The 12,352-nt window shown below is 37.9% G+C and overlaps 1 protein-coding gene across 3 annotated transcripts in view; it reads left to right on the forward strand.

The window, feature by feature from the left end:
• Window positions 1-12,352, forward strand: part of TTC29 (tetratricopeptide repeat domain 29) — a 277,872-nt gene that overhangs the window by 157,686 nt on the left and 107,834 nt on the right. For all 3 annotated transcript variants that reach the window (XM_061384054.1, XM_061384053.1, XM_061384052.1), the window contains exon 11: window positions 4,231-4,459. In XM_061384054.1, coding sequence (XP_061240038.1) covers window positions 4,231-4,459 — 229 coding nt within the window. The remainder of the gene's footprint in view (window positions 1-4,230; window positions 4,460-12,352) is intronic.

Consider the following 12,352-nt stretch of genomic DNA (forward strand, 5'->3'; position numbering starts at 1 on the left):
ATAATATTAAACTCTATTTGAAAATATCAGATCAGATCAGTCGCTCAGTCGTGTCCGACTCTTTGCAACTCCATGAATCGCAGCACGCCAGGCCTCCCTGTCCATCACCAACTCCCAGAGTTCACTCAGACTCACGTCCATCGAGTCAGTGATGCCATCCAGCCATCTCATCCTCTGTCGTCCCCTTCTCCTCCAGCTCCCAATCCCTCCCAGCATCAGAGTCTTTTCCAGTGAGTCAACTCTTTGCATGAGGTGGACAAAGAACTGGAGTTTCAGCTTTAGCATCATTCCTTCCAAAGAAATCCCAGGGCTGATCTCCTTCAGAATGGACTGGTTGGATCTCCTTGCAGTCCAAGGGACTCTCAAGAGTCTTCTCCAACACCACAGTTCAAAAGCATCAATTCTTCGGTGCTCAGCCTTCTTCACAGTCCAACTCTCACATCCATACATGACCACAGGAAAAACCATAGCCTTGACTAGACGAACCTTTGTTGGCAAAGTAATGTCTCTGCTTTTGAATATGCTATCTAGGTTGGTCATAACTTTCCTTCCAAGGAGTAAGTGTCTTTTAATTTCATGGCTGCAGTCACCATCTGCAGTGATTTTGGAGCCCAGAAAAATAAAGTCTGACACTGTTTCCACTGTTAGTTTTCTCTAAGTATTATAGTGCTATTATAATTAAAGTTAACACATCTTAAAAACATCCTAATTAATTTACTTTTTGCTGTATAATGATAGAAGATAAACCACCCATCCCACCCTCCCGATGTGATTCGTTTTTAATTGAAAATATACCATCAATGTAAAGGAGTCAGATGAGAATATTTTAGGGAAAATAAATAGATGTAGACCTTTTATGAGATCTTTTATCCTCTAATGAGGTCAGAGCATAATCACATAATTAAAACAATGGTAGTTCCAACAGTAACATGGTAAGGAAAATGTGTAAGAAATGATTCCTCCTTTGTACTAAGAAACTGCCCATTTACTTTGAGCTTGCTCATTGGACAGAGCAATGACAATTTAGACACTAAGAAAGATCACAATAATGCATGAAAATTCTCTTATAGTGTAATAATGCAAGTTTTGTTTCAAGGTCTATGATGTCATCAAGATCCTGTCCTGAAATTGTCCACTAAATGCTTGTTACTGATATTTATAACATTAAATGAAGTTGTTTCTTCCAATAAAATGCAGTTATGAGATGCTAAATTCATTTCTATTTATCACTTCTGTATCCTCAAACTCATATTTGAGATTACCAGGATTAATTACTGGAATCTTCTGAATTTTATAATAGAATAGGAGGATTCACTGATAACAGGAACTTGGAAGGTTGGACAGAACCTTTGGAGAGGGGATTATATTTAGATGGTAAACTCTTTAAGAGTGAAAATCTGGAATTACAAAGCACACTAATAAAACCGTTCTCTAAAAAGGTATGTATAAAAATTCTTGCATCAGAGAAGAATTGATATTGTATTACTTAAGAGAGCTTTAAACTAGAGAAATCTAGGTTGATAGCAGTTTTATGACAGGTATGTGTGTCTCAAGATTGAACTCTAGGCACAATTTGATGGAAGAATGATTACCTAATACAGAAGTATTTAGGGGAGAAAGCATTTGTTTAAAAAAAGCCTAATAAAAGTTAGAATACCAATAAATGAATATTCCCTCTAGCAGTAGAGCTTCCGTTGTGGCTCATCTGGTAAAGAATCTGCCTGCAATGCAGGGTAGGTTCAGTCCCTGGGTTGGGAAAATCCCCCGGAGAAGGGAAAGGCTACCCTCTTCAGTATTCCGGCCTGGAGAATTTCGTGGACTAGAGTCCATGGGGTCACAAAGAGTGGAACACGACTGAACGACTTTTACTTTCACTTTTTCACTAGCAGTAAGCTTGCCTGCTTGTATAAACTTTATTCATTGCTGAATCTCTACTGCCTGGCATGGGCCAGGCAAATAATAGCTGTTCATTGGATGAATGAGCTTGTTTCAACATAATAATATATCAAAATAATTCTGGAAATTCAAATATACCTTTATTTATTTATGAATAATTCTCCTAAATTGATATTACCACCTGAAACAGTCCAGTGGTGAAGACTTGCACTTCCACTGCACTTCCGGTTGCAGGAGTTACACATTTGATCCCTGGTGGGGGAGATAAGATCCCACATGCATCTCAGCCAAAAAACCAAAAACATAACCAACAGACATAGTATTGTAAGAAATTCAATAAAGACTTTAAGAAAAAATGAACAGCCTAAAGCTCAGGATGATAGCTAGAACAATAATTAGATACTTATACTTCTCTGTTTTTAAAAATAGAAACGTTTGGTCTAGTCATGTATTTTCATCTATTTTGTCCCATATCTTTGATATCTAACAGAACAATTTATAATTTTAAGTTGTTATATTTTCATATTCAATATTGATATTATTTTCCAATCATATAATTTATTTAATTGGCATACAAATGTATTTGATACAGTTTTATATTTTCTTAATTGCAAAATCTAATTCTCATATAAATCCTGTTTTAGAGGTCTTCCTCGGCAGTCCAGTGGTTAAGACTCTGCGCTTCCACTGCCTAGGGTGTGAGTTTGATCCCTGGTTGGGAAACTGAGATCTCACATGCCTCAGAGTGTGGTCAAAAAAAGGATCTAAAAAAATCCTGTTTTATATTTTGAAATAAGAGAAAGAATTGTTCATCTTAACAGACAAAAATTGTTATTGATGAGGGAGTCTGTTTACATTAGAAAATGTAATCAGAATGAGCCATTTGAAGAGTTCCCCTAAACTGTCCCTGTGGGCAATTAACAGTGTTACATGTGCTGCACATGTATATAACATAACTGTCACATAAGCCCTGCTCTTTCTCTCCTCCTCACCTTGCTGGCAGCCTCTTTATTCAATCAGTCTTTCTGCTCTTTGGGTTCTGATTGTACAGAGGTGCATGGGTGTTGAGTATGCATTTTACCTGTACTGACATGTAGTATAAAGCTGTTTCAATGGTGATTTTTATTTCCAGTTACTTCATAAAATGCCATGAGAAAAATGACTTGAAAGTTTATAGTAAATAAAACATTTCTCTTCAAAAGAGTGTGCATTCATGTTTTCGTGTGTATGAAAGAGAGAAGGAAAGGAAGGAGAGGGGCGGGAAGGCAAGAGAATGGACTTGCCAGGGTTATAAATCAATGAAGAAAGGAAATTTTCATTCCCTAGAGTCTTTACAAGTATAGCTAATCCTAAAAATAATATCCTCTTTTGAGGAAGAGTTTTAAGGAGGATTTTTAGAAGACTTGGAGGTGGCAGAAATAGTCCCTTCTCAGGCTCAGTTTCATTATTTGTAAAATAGGGATAGTATTTCCTCATAATGTGACCTATGAAAGCTAATGACATAATACCTATGAAGTACTTAGCACTGGTCCTCACACTTCATGAGAGTTAGGTAAATGTTACTTATTTGTAGACAGTAGGTTTTAGAAGGAACAATGAGAATGAGAAAGAAAAGGAGGAAGAGAGAGAAGGAAGGAAGGAGATGGGAAGGGAAAAGGAAAAACCTTGAATTTTTATAATTTAAAATGTTGCAAAGGATTTGGAGAAAAAAAGACATTTAAATGACCCTTTGAGTTATGCTAGTGCTGTTGTCAAGATCACATTTTTTCCAAAATATTTTCTTCCACATTCTGGGTCAAGAATGACGTGAGCACATGGGAAAACACGGTAGCCAAAGGGCAGGAATATTCATCCATTTTCACCTGCCTTTGATTCAGTGAGCTGACCAGGATGATCTCTTGCTATGACTGAAAACAAAAGCCAGTTCAAAAGATTTAATTTGGTAAATCCAGTGCTACAAGTAAGAAAATTCTATCTCAATCAATGTGAAATGGTTCACTCTTTCACAAACTTCTTTTTGCTTCTATATATTAGATTGAACCATACAAAAAAATGCTAATATTTGACCATTTTTTTATCTTAAAAACTTAGGTTTCATAGCATTCCACCCGGTTGGTATACCTTTCTTGGTGAATTAACTTTAAGATACTGCATGGTTAGTAATCACAACTTTTAAAAGAAAAGTTACTCTAAGAGAGATCCTGCTTGTCATCTTTCTTCTTGAAGATAAACTGCTAAGACTGTTGAATGATCAGTGTGGCAAATGCCATGGTGGGCAGATATGTGGAAAAGTAAAATAAAAATTAAGAAAAAATATTTCTCTTACATCTTTAGGGCCACTACAGCAAAGCTTCTGAATACTTTCAGCAAGCTTTCAACACAACAGCAGACATAATGAACATATCTCTGAAGGATGAAACTAAAGTGCATTATGGAATCGCAAAAGCTCATCAGATGATGCTGACGGTTAACAGTTGTATAGAATCTGCAGACCTCACCAGCCTTGACTACCTGCTGTCATGGAAGGAGAGTAGAAGCGACATTACACCTGATCCAACTTCTGGTAAGGCGTTGCTTTTGTTTGTTTGTTTCAATTGGAGGATAATTTTTTAGAACGTTGCGTTAGTTTCTGCTGTACAACAACGTGAAACCGCTGAAAGTATAGATAGATAGATAGATAGATATATCCCGTCCCTCTTGGGGCTCCCTCCACTCCCCACCCCACCCCGCCCATGTCATCACAGCGCACCGAGCTGAGCTCCCTGTGCTGTCAGCAGCTCCCCACCAGCTCTGTTTCACACATGGTGGTGTATGTACGTCAGTGCTGCTCTCTGTCTGTCCCAACTGCGTCTCCTTCCCCCACTGTGTTCAGCTCAGCTCTCTACATCTGCATCTCTATTCCTGCCCTGCAAATTTAGTTTCATTCATACCCATTTTCTCGATTCCATATATGTGTGTTAATACACAATATTTGTTTTTCTCTTTCCAACTTGCTTCACTCTGTATGACAAACTGTATATTCATCCACATCTCTACAAATGACCCAATTTTGTTCCTTTTATGGCTGAGTAATATTCCATTGTATATATGTATCACAACTTCTTCTCTGCTTTTTGAGAACACTGTAGATTTTTGTATCACTTTTAATGGCTAAGTCATTTTCTTTATAAAAGTTTATTCAACCATTGGCAATTTTAATTTTAGTGGTAACTTTATTTTTATTTATTTATTTTATTTTATTTATTTTTATTTATTTATTCATCACTATGTGAATGTTGAATGCATTTTCATGCTATATTGTAACTTCAATGTTTAAGGAAAGCATACAGTAGTGATAATAACTTATTCAACTTGACAAATCACCATTTTTTCAGTTATCTTAAATACTCAACAGTAAGTACTGATCAGTTGTAAGGAATATGAAATAGGTTTATGTTTTAAAAAATGTTCAGTGTTGTACCTTACTGACAAGAGCAAGTGTACATAGATGCTAATCAGTAGTATACTCTTACTTTTATTATGATAGTCAGTTTTCCTATCTTTCTCTAATTCAGTTGTGACTATTAATTGACAAAATATTTGATAGTAATTTCTCTTAATCCTACTTTTTCCTACCTAATCACAAGAATGTGATAATTAGTCAGAATAGTCTATTAAAAACAAATAACTAAAAGTGGATGTAAGGGTCGATTTTATATATCAACTCGACTGGATTCTAGTCCCCATTTAAGAACTTTAGGATTTTTAAACAATTTTTAAAAATGCTGCCTATGAAAGACCTTTGGATTACGTAACTATTTGCTTGTAAATCAGATTTTTAAAGCAAAATATTTTAAATGTTTGGGAACATTTAAATCGTAAATGTTTTGATTTGGGAACAAATCAAATCGTAAACCAGAAGGGAAAGAGACACGTGTACCCCAATGTTCATCACAGCACTGTTTATAATAGCCAGGACATGGAAACCACCTAGATGTCCATCAGCAGATGAATGGATAAGAAAGCAGTGGTATGTATACACAATGGAGTATTACTCAGCCATTAAAAAGAATACATTTGAATCAGTTCTAATGAGGTGGATGAGCCTATTATACAGAGTGAAGTAAGCCAGAAGGAAAAACACCAATACAGTATACTAATGCATATATATGGAATTTAGAAAGAGGGTAACAATAACCCTGTGTACGAGACAGCAAAAGAGACACTGATGTAAAGAACAGTCTTATGGACTCTGTTGGAGACGGAGAGGGTGGGAAGATTTAGGAGAATGGCATTGAAACATGTGAAATATCATGTATGAAACAAGTTGCCAGTCCAGGTTCGATGCACGATACTGGATGCTTGGGGCTGGTGCACGGGGACGACCCAGAGAGATGGTATGGGGAGGGAGGAGGGAGGAGGGTTCAGGATGGGGAACACATGTATACCTGTGGCGAATTCATTTCGATATTTGGCAAAACTAATACAATATTGTAAAGTTTAAAAATAAAATAAAATTTTTAAAAAAAGAAGCAAAAAAAAAAAAACCGTAAGTCAAAATTTCATAACATAAAGGGGCATCTCCTGTCTGTATTTTAACTTTTTACACAATTTTTAGAGGTTACTTTCCATTTACAGTTATAAAACATTTATAAAATACTGGCTGTGTTCCTCTTGTTTCACCATAGATTCCTGAGTCTCTCTTACACCCAATAGTTTGTACCCTTCACTCCTCCACCCCTTGTGGCCCCATCCCCATTCTGCTCATCAGTGCTTTGTTTTCTGTATTTGTGAGTCAGCCTCTTGTTTGTACTATTCGCTAGTTTGTTGTGTTTTTTAGATTCCACATGTAAGTGATATTATATGGTATTTGTCTTTCTCTATATGACTTTTCCATGATCCAGCGGATGTCGGCAATTTGATCTCTGGTTCCTCTGCCTTTTCTAAAACCAGCTTGTTATGTAAAATTTAAAAATAAAATAAAATTTTTAAAAAAAAAATAAATAAAACCAGCTTGAACATCAGGAAGTTCACGGTTCACATATTGCTGAAGCCTGGCTTGGAGAATTTTGAGCATTACTTTACTAGCGTGTGAGATGAGTGCAATTGTGTGGTAGTTTGAGCATTCTTTGGCATTGCCTTTCTTTGGGATTGGAATGAAAACTGACCTTTTCCAGTCTGTGGCCACTGCTGAGTTTTCCAAATTTGCTGGCATATTGAGTGCAACACTTTCACAGCATCATCTTTCAGGATTTGGAATAGCTCAACTGGAGTTCTATCACCTCCACTAGCTTTGTTCTTAGTGATGCTTCCTAAGGCCCACTTGACTTCACATTCCAGGATGTCTGGCTCTAGGTCAGTGATCACACCATCATGATTATGTGGGTCGTGAAGATCTTTTTTGTACAGTTCTTCTGTGTATTCTTGCCATCTCTTCTTAATATCTTCTGCTTCTGTTAGGTCATACCATTTCTGTCCTTTATCTAGCCCATCTTTGCATGAAATGTTCCTTTGGTATCTCTGATTTTCTTGAAGAGATCTCTAGTCTTTCCCATTCTATTGTTTTCCTCTATTTCTTTGCATTGATCACTGAAGAAGGCTTTCTTATGCCTCTTGAGAAATTTGTATGCATGTCAGGAAGCAACAGTTAGAACTGGACATGGAACAACAGACTGGTTCGAAATAGGAAAAGGAGTACGTCAAGGCTGTATATTATCACCCTGCTTATTTAACTTACATGCAGAATACATCATGAGAAACGCTGGACTGGAAGAAACACAAGCTGGAATCAAGATTGCCGGGAGAAATATCAATAACCTCAGATATGCAGATGACACCACCCTTATGGCAGAAAGTGAAGAGGAACTAAAAAGCCTCTTGATGAAGGTGAAAGTGGAGAGTGAAAAAGTTGGCTTAAAGCTCAACATTCAGAAAACGAAGATCATGGCATCTGGTCCCATCACTTCATGGCAAATAGATGGGAAAACAGTGGAAACAGTGTCAGACTTTATTTTGGGGGGCTCCAAAATCACTGCAGATGGTGACTGCAGCCATGAAATTAAAAGACACTTACTCCTTGGAAGGAAAGTTATGACCAACCTAGATAGCATATTCAAAAGCAGAGACATTACTTTGCCAACAAAGGTCTGTCTAGTCAAGGCTATGATTTTTCCTGTGGTCATGTATGGATGTGAGAGTTGGACTGTGAAGAAGGCTGAGCACCGAAGAATTGATGCTTTTGAACTGTGGTATTGGAGAAAACTCTTGAGAGTCCCTGGACTGCAAGGAGATCCAACCAGTCCATTCTAAAGGAGATCAGTCCTGGGTGTTTTTTGGAAGGAATGATGCTAAAGCTGAAACTCCAGTACTTTGGCCACCTCATGCAAAGAGTTGACTCATTGGAAAAGATTCTGATGCTGGGAGGGATTGAGGGCAAGAGGAGAAGGGGACGACAGAGGATGAGATGGCTGGATGGCATCACTGACTCAATGGACGTGAGTCTGAGTGAACTCCGGGAGTTGGTGATGGACAGGGAGGCCTGGTGTGCTGCGATTCATGGGGTTGCAAAGAGTCGGACACGACTGAGCGACTGATCTGATCTGATATGACTTTACTTAGAATGCCCTCCAAGTCCACCCATGATGCTGCAGAAGGCAAAATTTCATGCTTTTTTATGACAGTAGTTTTCCTGTGTGTGTAATGTGTGGGGGGCTACTTGTTCTCCATCCATCTGTTGATGGACACCTAGGTTGCTTCCATATCTTGGCAATTGTAAATAATGCCAGTATGAACATTGGGCTGTTCTTTTAGAATGAGTGCTTTTTTCGGCTATATATTCAGGAGTGGAATTGCTGGGTATCTCCTATTTAGTAGTCTTTTTTCCCCTTAGGTCATTTACATGAAACAATAATTTGGCTGTTTCTTTCCTCCATAGAATAAGTAGTAAATAGAAGTAAACTTGGCACGAAGAAATTTATTGACTCTTTTACATCAATAGAATACTGCTTTATGATTATCTGTCCTCTAGGTAGAAAATAAGGAAAGGTCTCATTTAATAGAAGCACAGTAAGAGGAAGCAAGATGAAATCTTCAGAAGTGGATGGCTTGCTGAATTTCAATGTGCAATTTCAAGTGCTCAAAAAATATTTATAGGCAACAGTTAACTTTCACATAATACTTTGCTTATTTGGGATATTGTCTTGTCATATATTTGGGCATTTGTTCTGTAGTTTTGAATTATCTTCCCTTTAGTCTCTCACCTTTTCTGCCCAGGAGCTAAAGCAGTGAAATTATGATCCATTTATTAGATTACTTGTTTTGACAAATGGTTTGGTGCAAAATTTTCAGATTTAGTTGGGATAAACTATAACCAACACAGTGATAATCATGAAAAAAATATATACTCCTCAAAACTAGCTTCAGATCAGAGTCGTGTGTTCATTTATTGCAGTCTTGTTTTTGGCTTTTTAAAAATCTCTTTTGCTTTGCTTTAGTCTATAAAGCTACTTATGTTTCTATTCTTTTTACATTTTATCTTCCCATTTTTTATAAGGGCATGTTGTGTTCTAAAGGGCTTAGGAGCAAACAAAAATGCACTTCAAAATATTGTTTAGACATATAAAATACAAACAAAAAGCAAAATGAATGAATAAAAACAAACATATAGATATAGGGACAGAGTAGTCGTTGGTAGTGGTGGTGGTGGTTTAGTCACTAAGTTGTGTTCAGCTCTTGCGACCCCACGGACTGTAGCCCACCAGGCTCCTCTGTCCCTGGGATTTCCCAGGTTCCCAGGCAAGAACACTGGAGTGGGTTGCCACTTCCTTCTCCAGGAGATCTTCCGGGATCAGGACTCAATCCTGGGTCTCCTGCATTGGCAGGTAGACTCTTTACTGACTGAGCCATCAGGGAAGCCCTAGAATAGTGGTTACCACGGGGAGGTGGGGGAACAAAATGGATGAAGGGGATCAACTATATGGTGATGGACAAAAACTAAATTTTTGGTGGTAAGCATGCTGTAAAGTACACAGAAGTAAAAATAGAGTGTTCTACACGTGCAACTTATGTTATAAAACAATGTTACCATAATAAAAAAATAAAAAGTATTATTCAGACAGTAAAAATTCAGCTATTCATGTGGTGGAGAAGATTAAATTCTCCATAACTCTATAAAATTATACCCCCTTATTGATTCATTTGACCAAAACTAGAAATTTATGCCTAAATGAGCTATATCATTATAAAAGTGAAAAATAATAATCTTTCAGATTCATGGCAAATGAGAATTCACATACTACTGGTATAGTCAGCATTTTTAGTGGTAGGTATTTTGTTTGTACATAAACCTGTAGGACATTATCAAACACCTTGTTTGTTTTACACTAAAATTTTGTTGTTTCTAGTCACTAAGTCGTGTCCAACTCTTTTGCGACCCCATGGCCAAAGCCCGCCAGGCTTCTCTGTCTATGGGATTTCCTGGGCAAGAATACTGGAGTGGGTTGCCATTTCTTTCTCCAGGGGATCTTCCTGATCCAGGGATTAAACCTATGTCTCGTGCATTGGCAGGCAGATTCTTTACCATTCAGCCACCAGGGAAGCTCCACAAAAATTTTTAAATGCTTCAAAATTATTTCTTAAACCATAACTCTTTATTATTGTCTTTGCTCTGTTTAAAAATTTTCATGGAGTCATTCCTGTTCACAAGTTAATACAAGCTTCTCAACCTTTTTGACCACCTCCCTCCCCTGTCCACATACACACCATAACCCTATTATTGCCTTACTTTCAGCTAAGGCCAGCCCTCTCTGGGGAAATCTCACCCACCTTGAAAGGTCCTTCTCAAATACTGAGATCTTGCCTCATTCTCTTCTCACTTAATATTGTTTCTCCTCTCTCTTCTCATATTAAATATTATCCATTTCTCTCCAGGTATTTTTCATTTGTCATATTCTGCATCTTATCATGGCCATTTCTATACTTGCCTTGTCTGCCTGATCAGAGTAAGAGTCTCTTGAAATCAGATTTAGATTCTTGATATTCCCTACAAAAGAAGACATGTCTGACACCTACTAGGTACCAAGTAAATATTTGTCAAATTAAATTGAATTCAAAGTGTGTATGTATGCCCTCGGTATGAGCTAGTTTGTTTTAACTACTTGATGAAAACAAGATTTGTAGTTCCCTGTCTCCTTGGAAAATATGGGGGAAAAAACTGTAATGATCCAATACTGTATTTTTGATTTACCATCCAATTATGACATGAATGGAGGATAACACCAATATGATACTGACAAAATGAAAAAATGGGGAAATATTATTTGGAAATCTGAGGAGCTTTTAGTTTTTCAAATTTCGCCTTTCTTCTCTGAAGAGGCATCTTTAATCTTGCTATTGAGGGGTCCCAGGTATTCAGTAAAAAGCAGATCAAAGATTCGAAAGATACATTATAAAAGCCGTGAGGTTATCTTCACCTCTGAGGCTTACATCCTCCAAACAAATCATTAGCTCACAGAGCAGGCAATATTCTTTTAAGCAAAGGAACATGACCTCCTAAGGGAATAGAGCCGTGAGAGCACTCGGGTCTCTAGATAAAATAGAACAGCAATTCACCAGAATCACCTCTCATCTCTGTGTCTTTCAGAGGGAAAATAGCAAATATAGACACCTCTTTACTCTTCTAATACATTTAGATATGGTGGGAATGATTTAACATTCCTCCTTCCCCTACCAATAGTAAAATAAGAAAAGATTCTCCTCCCAAATTTGAGAATTTAGAAGGAATTCAAATTTTATTACAGTTCAATAGAATTATTCAAATCTGAAGCAACAGAAATCGTTTGACTCTGGAAAGCTTAATCTCAGAATTTCTGCTGATTTCTCCACAATATAGTTTATTTTCCTTACCAGAATTAGTATCTGTACTATCATGAAGTTTTTTTTAATGAAAAGCTAATTCATCTTGCCTTTTGGAGATCACAGACCCCGATGAGGAGCAGTGACACAGAAGCTCAAGCTTTCTTTATCCAACTTAATAAAACTGTTAACCTAGAAATGTGATTGTGCATGCTGCTGCTGCTGCTACTGCTAAGTCGCTTCAGTCGTGTCCAACTCCGTGCGACCCCAGAGACGGCAGCCCACCAGGCTCTGCTGTCCCTGGGATTCTCCAGGCAAGAACACTGGAGTGGGTTGCCATTTCCTTCTCCAATGCATGAAAGTGAAATGTGAAAGGGAAGTCGCTCAGTTGTGTCCCACTCTTAGGGACCCCATGGACTGCAGCCCACCAGACTTCTCCACCCGTGGGATTTTCCAGGCAAGAGTACGGGAGTGGGGTGCCATTGCCTTTCACCTTAGTCGTATCTGACTGTGTGTGACCCAATGGACTGTAGCCCACCAGGCTCCTCTGTCCATGGGATTCTCTAGGCAAGAACACTGGAGTGGGTCGCCATGCCCTCCTCTAGGGGATCTTCCCGACCCAGAG

Source organism: Bos javanicus, chromosome 17 (genome assembly GCF_032452875.1).
Source record: "Bos javanicus breed banteng chromosome 17, ARS-OSU_banteng_1.0, whole genome shotgun sequence".
NCBI lineage: Eukaryota > Metazoa > Chordata > Mammalia > Artiodactyla > Bovidae > Bos > Bos javanicus.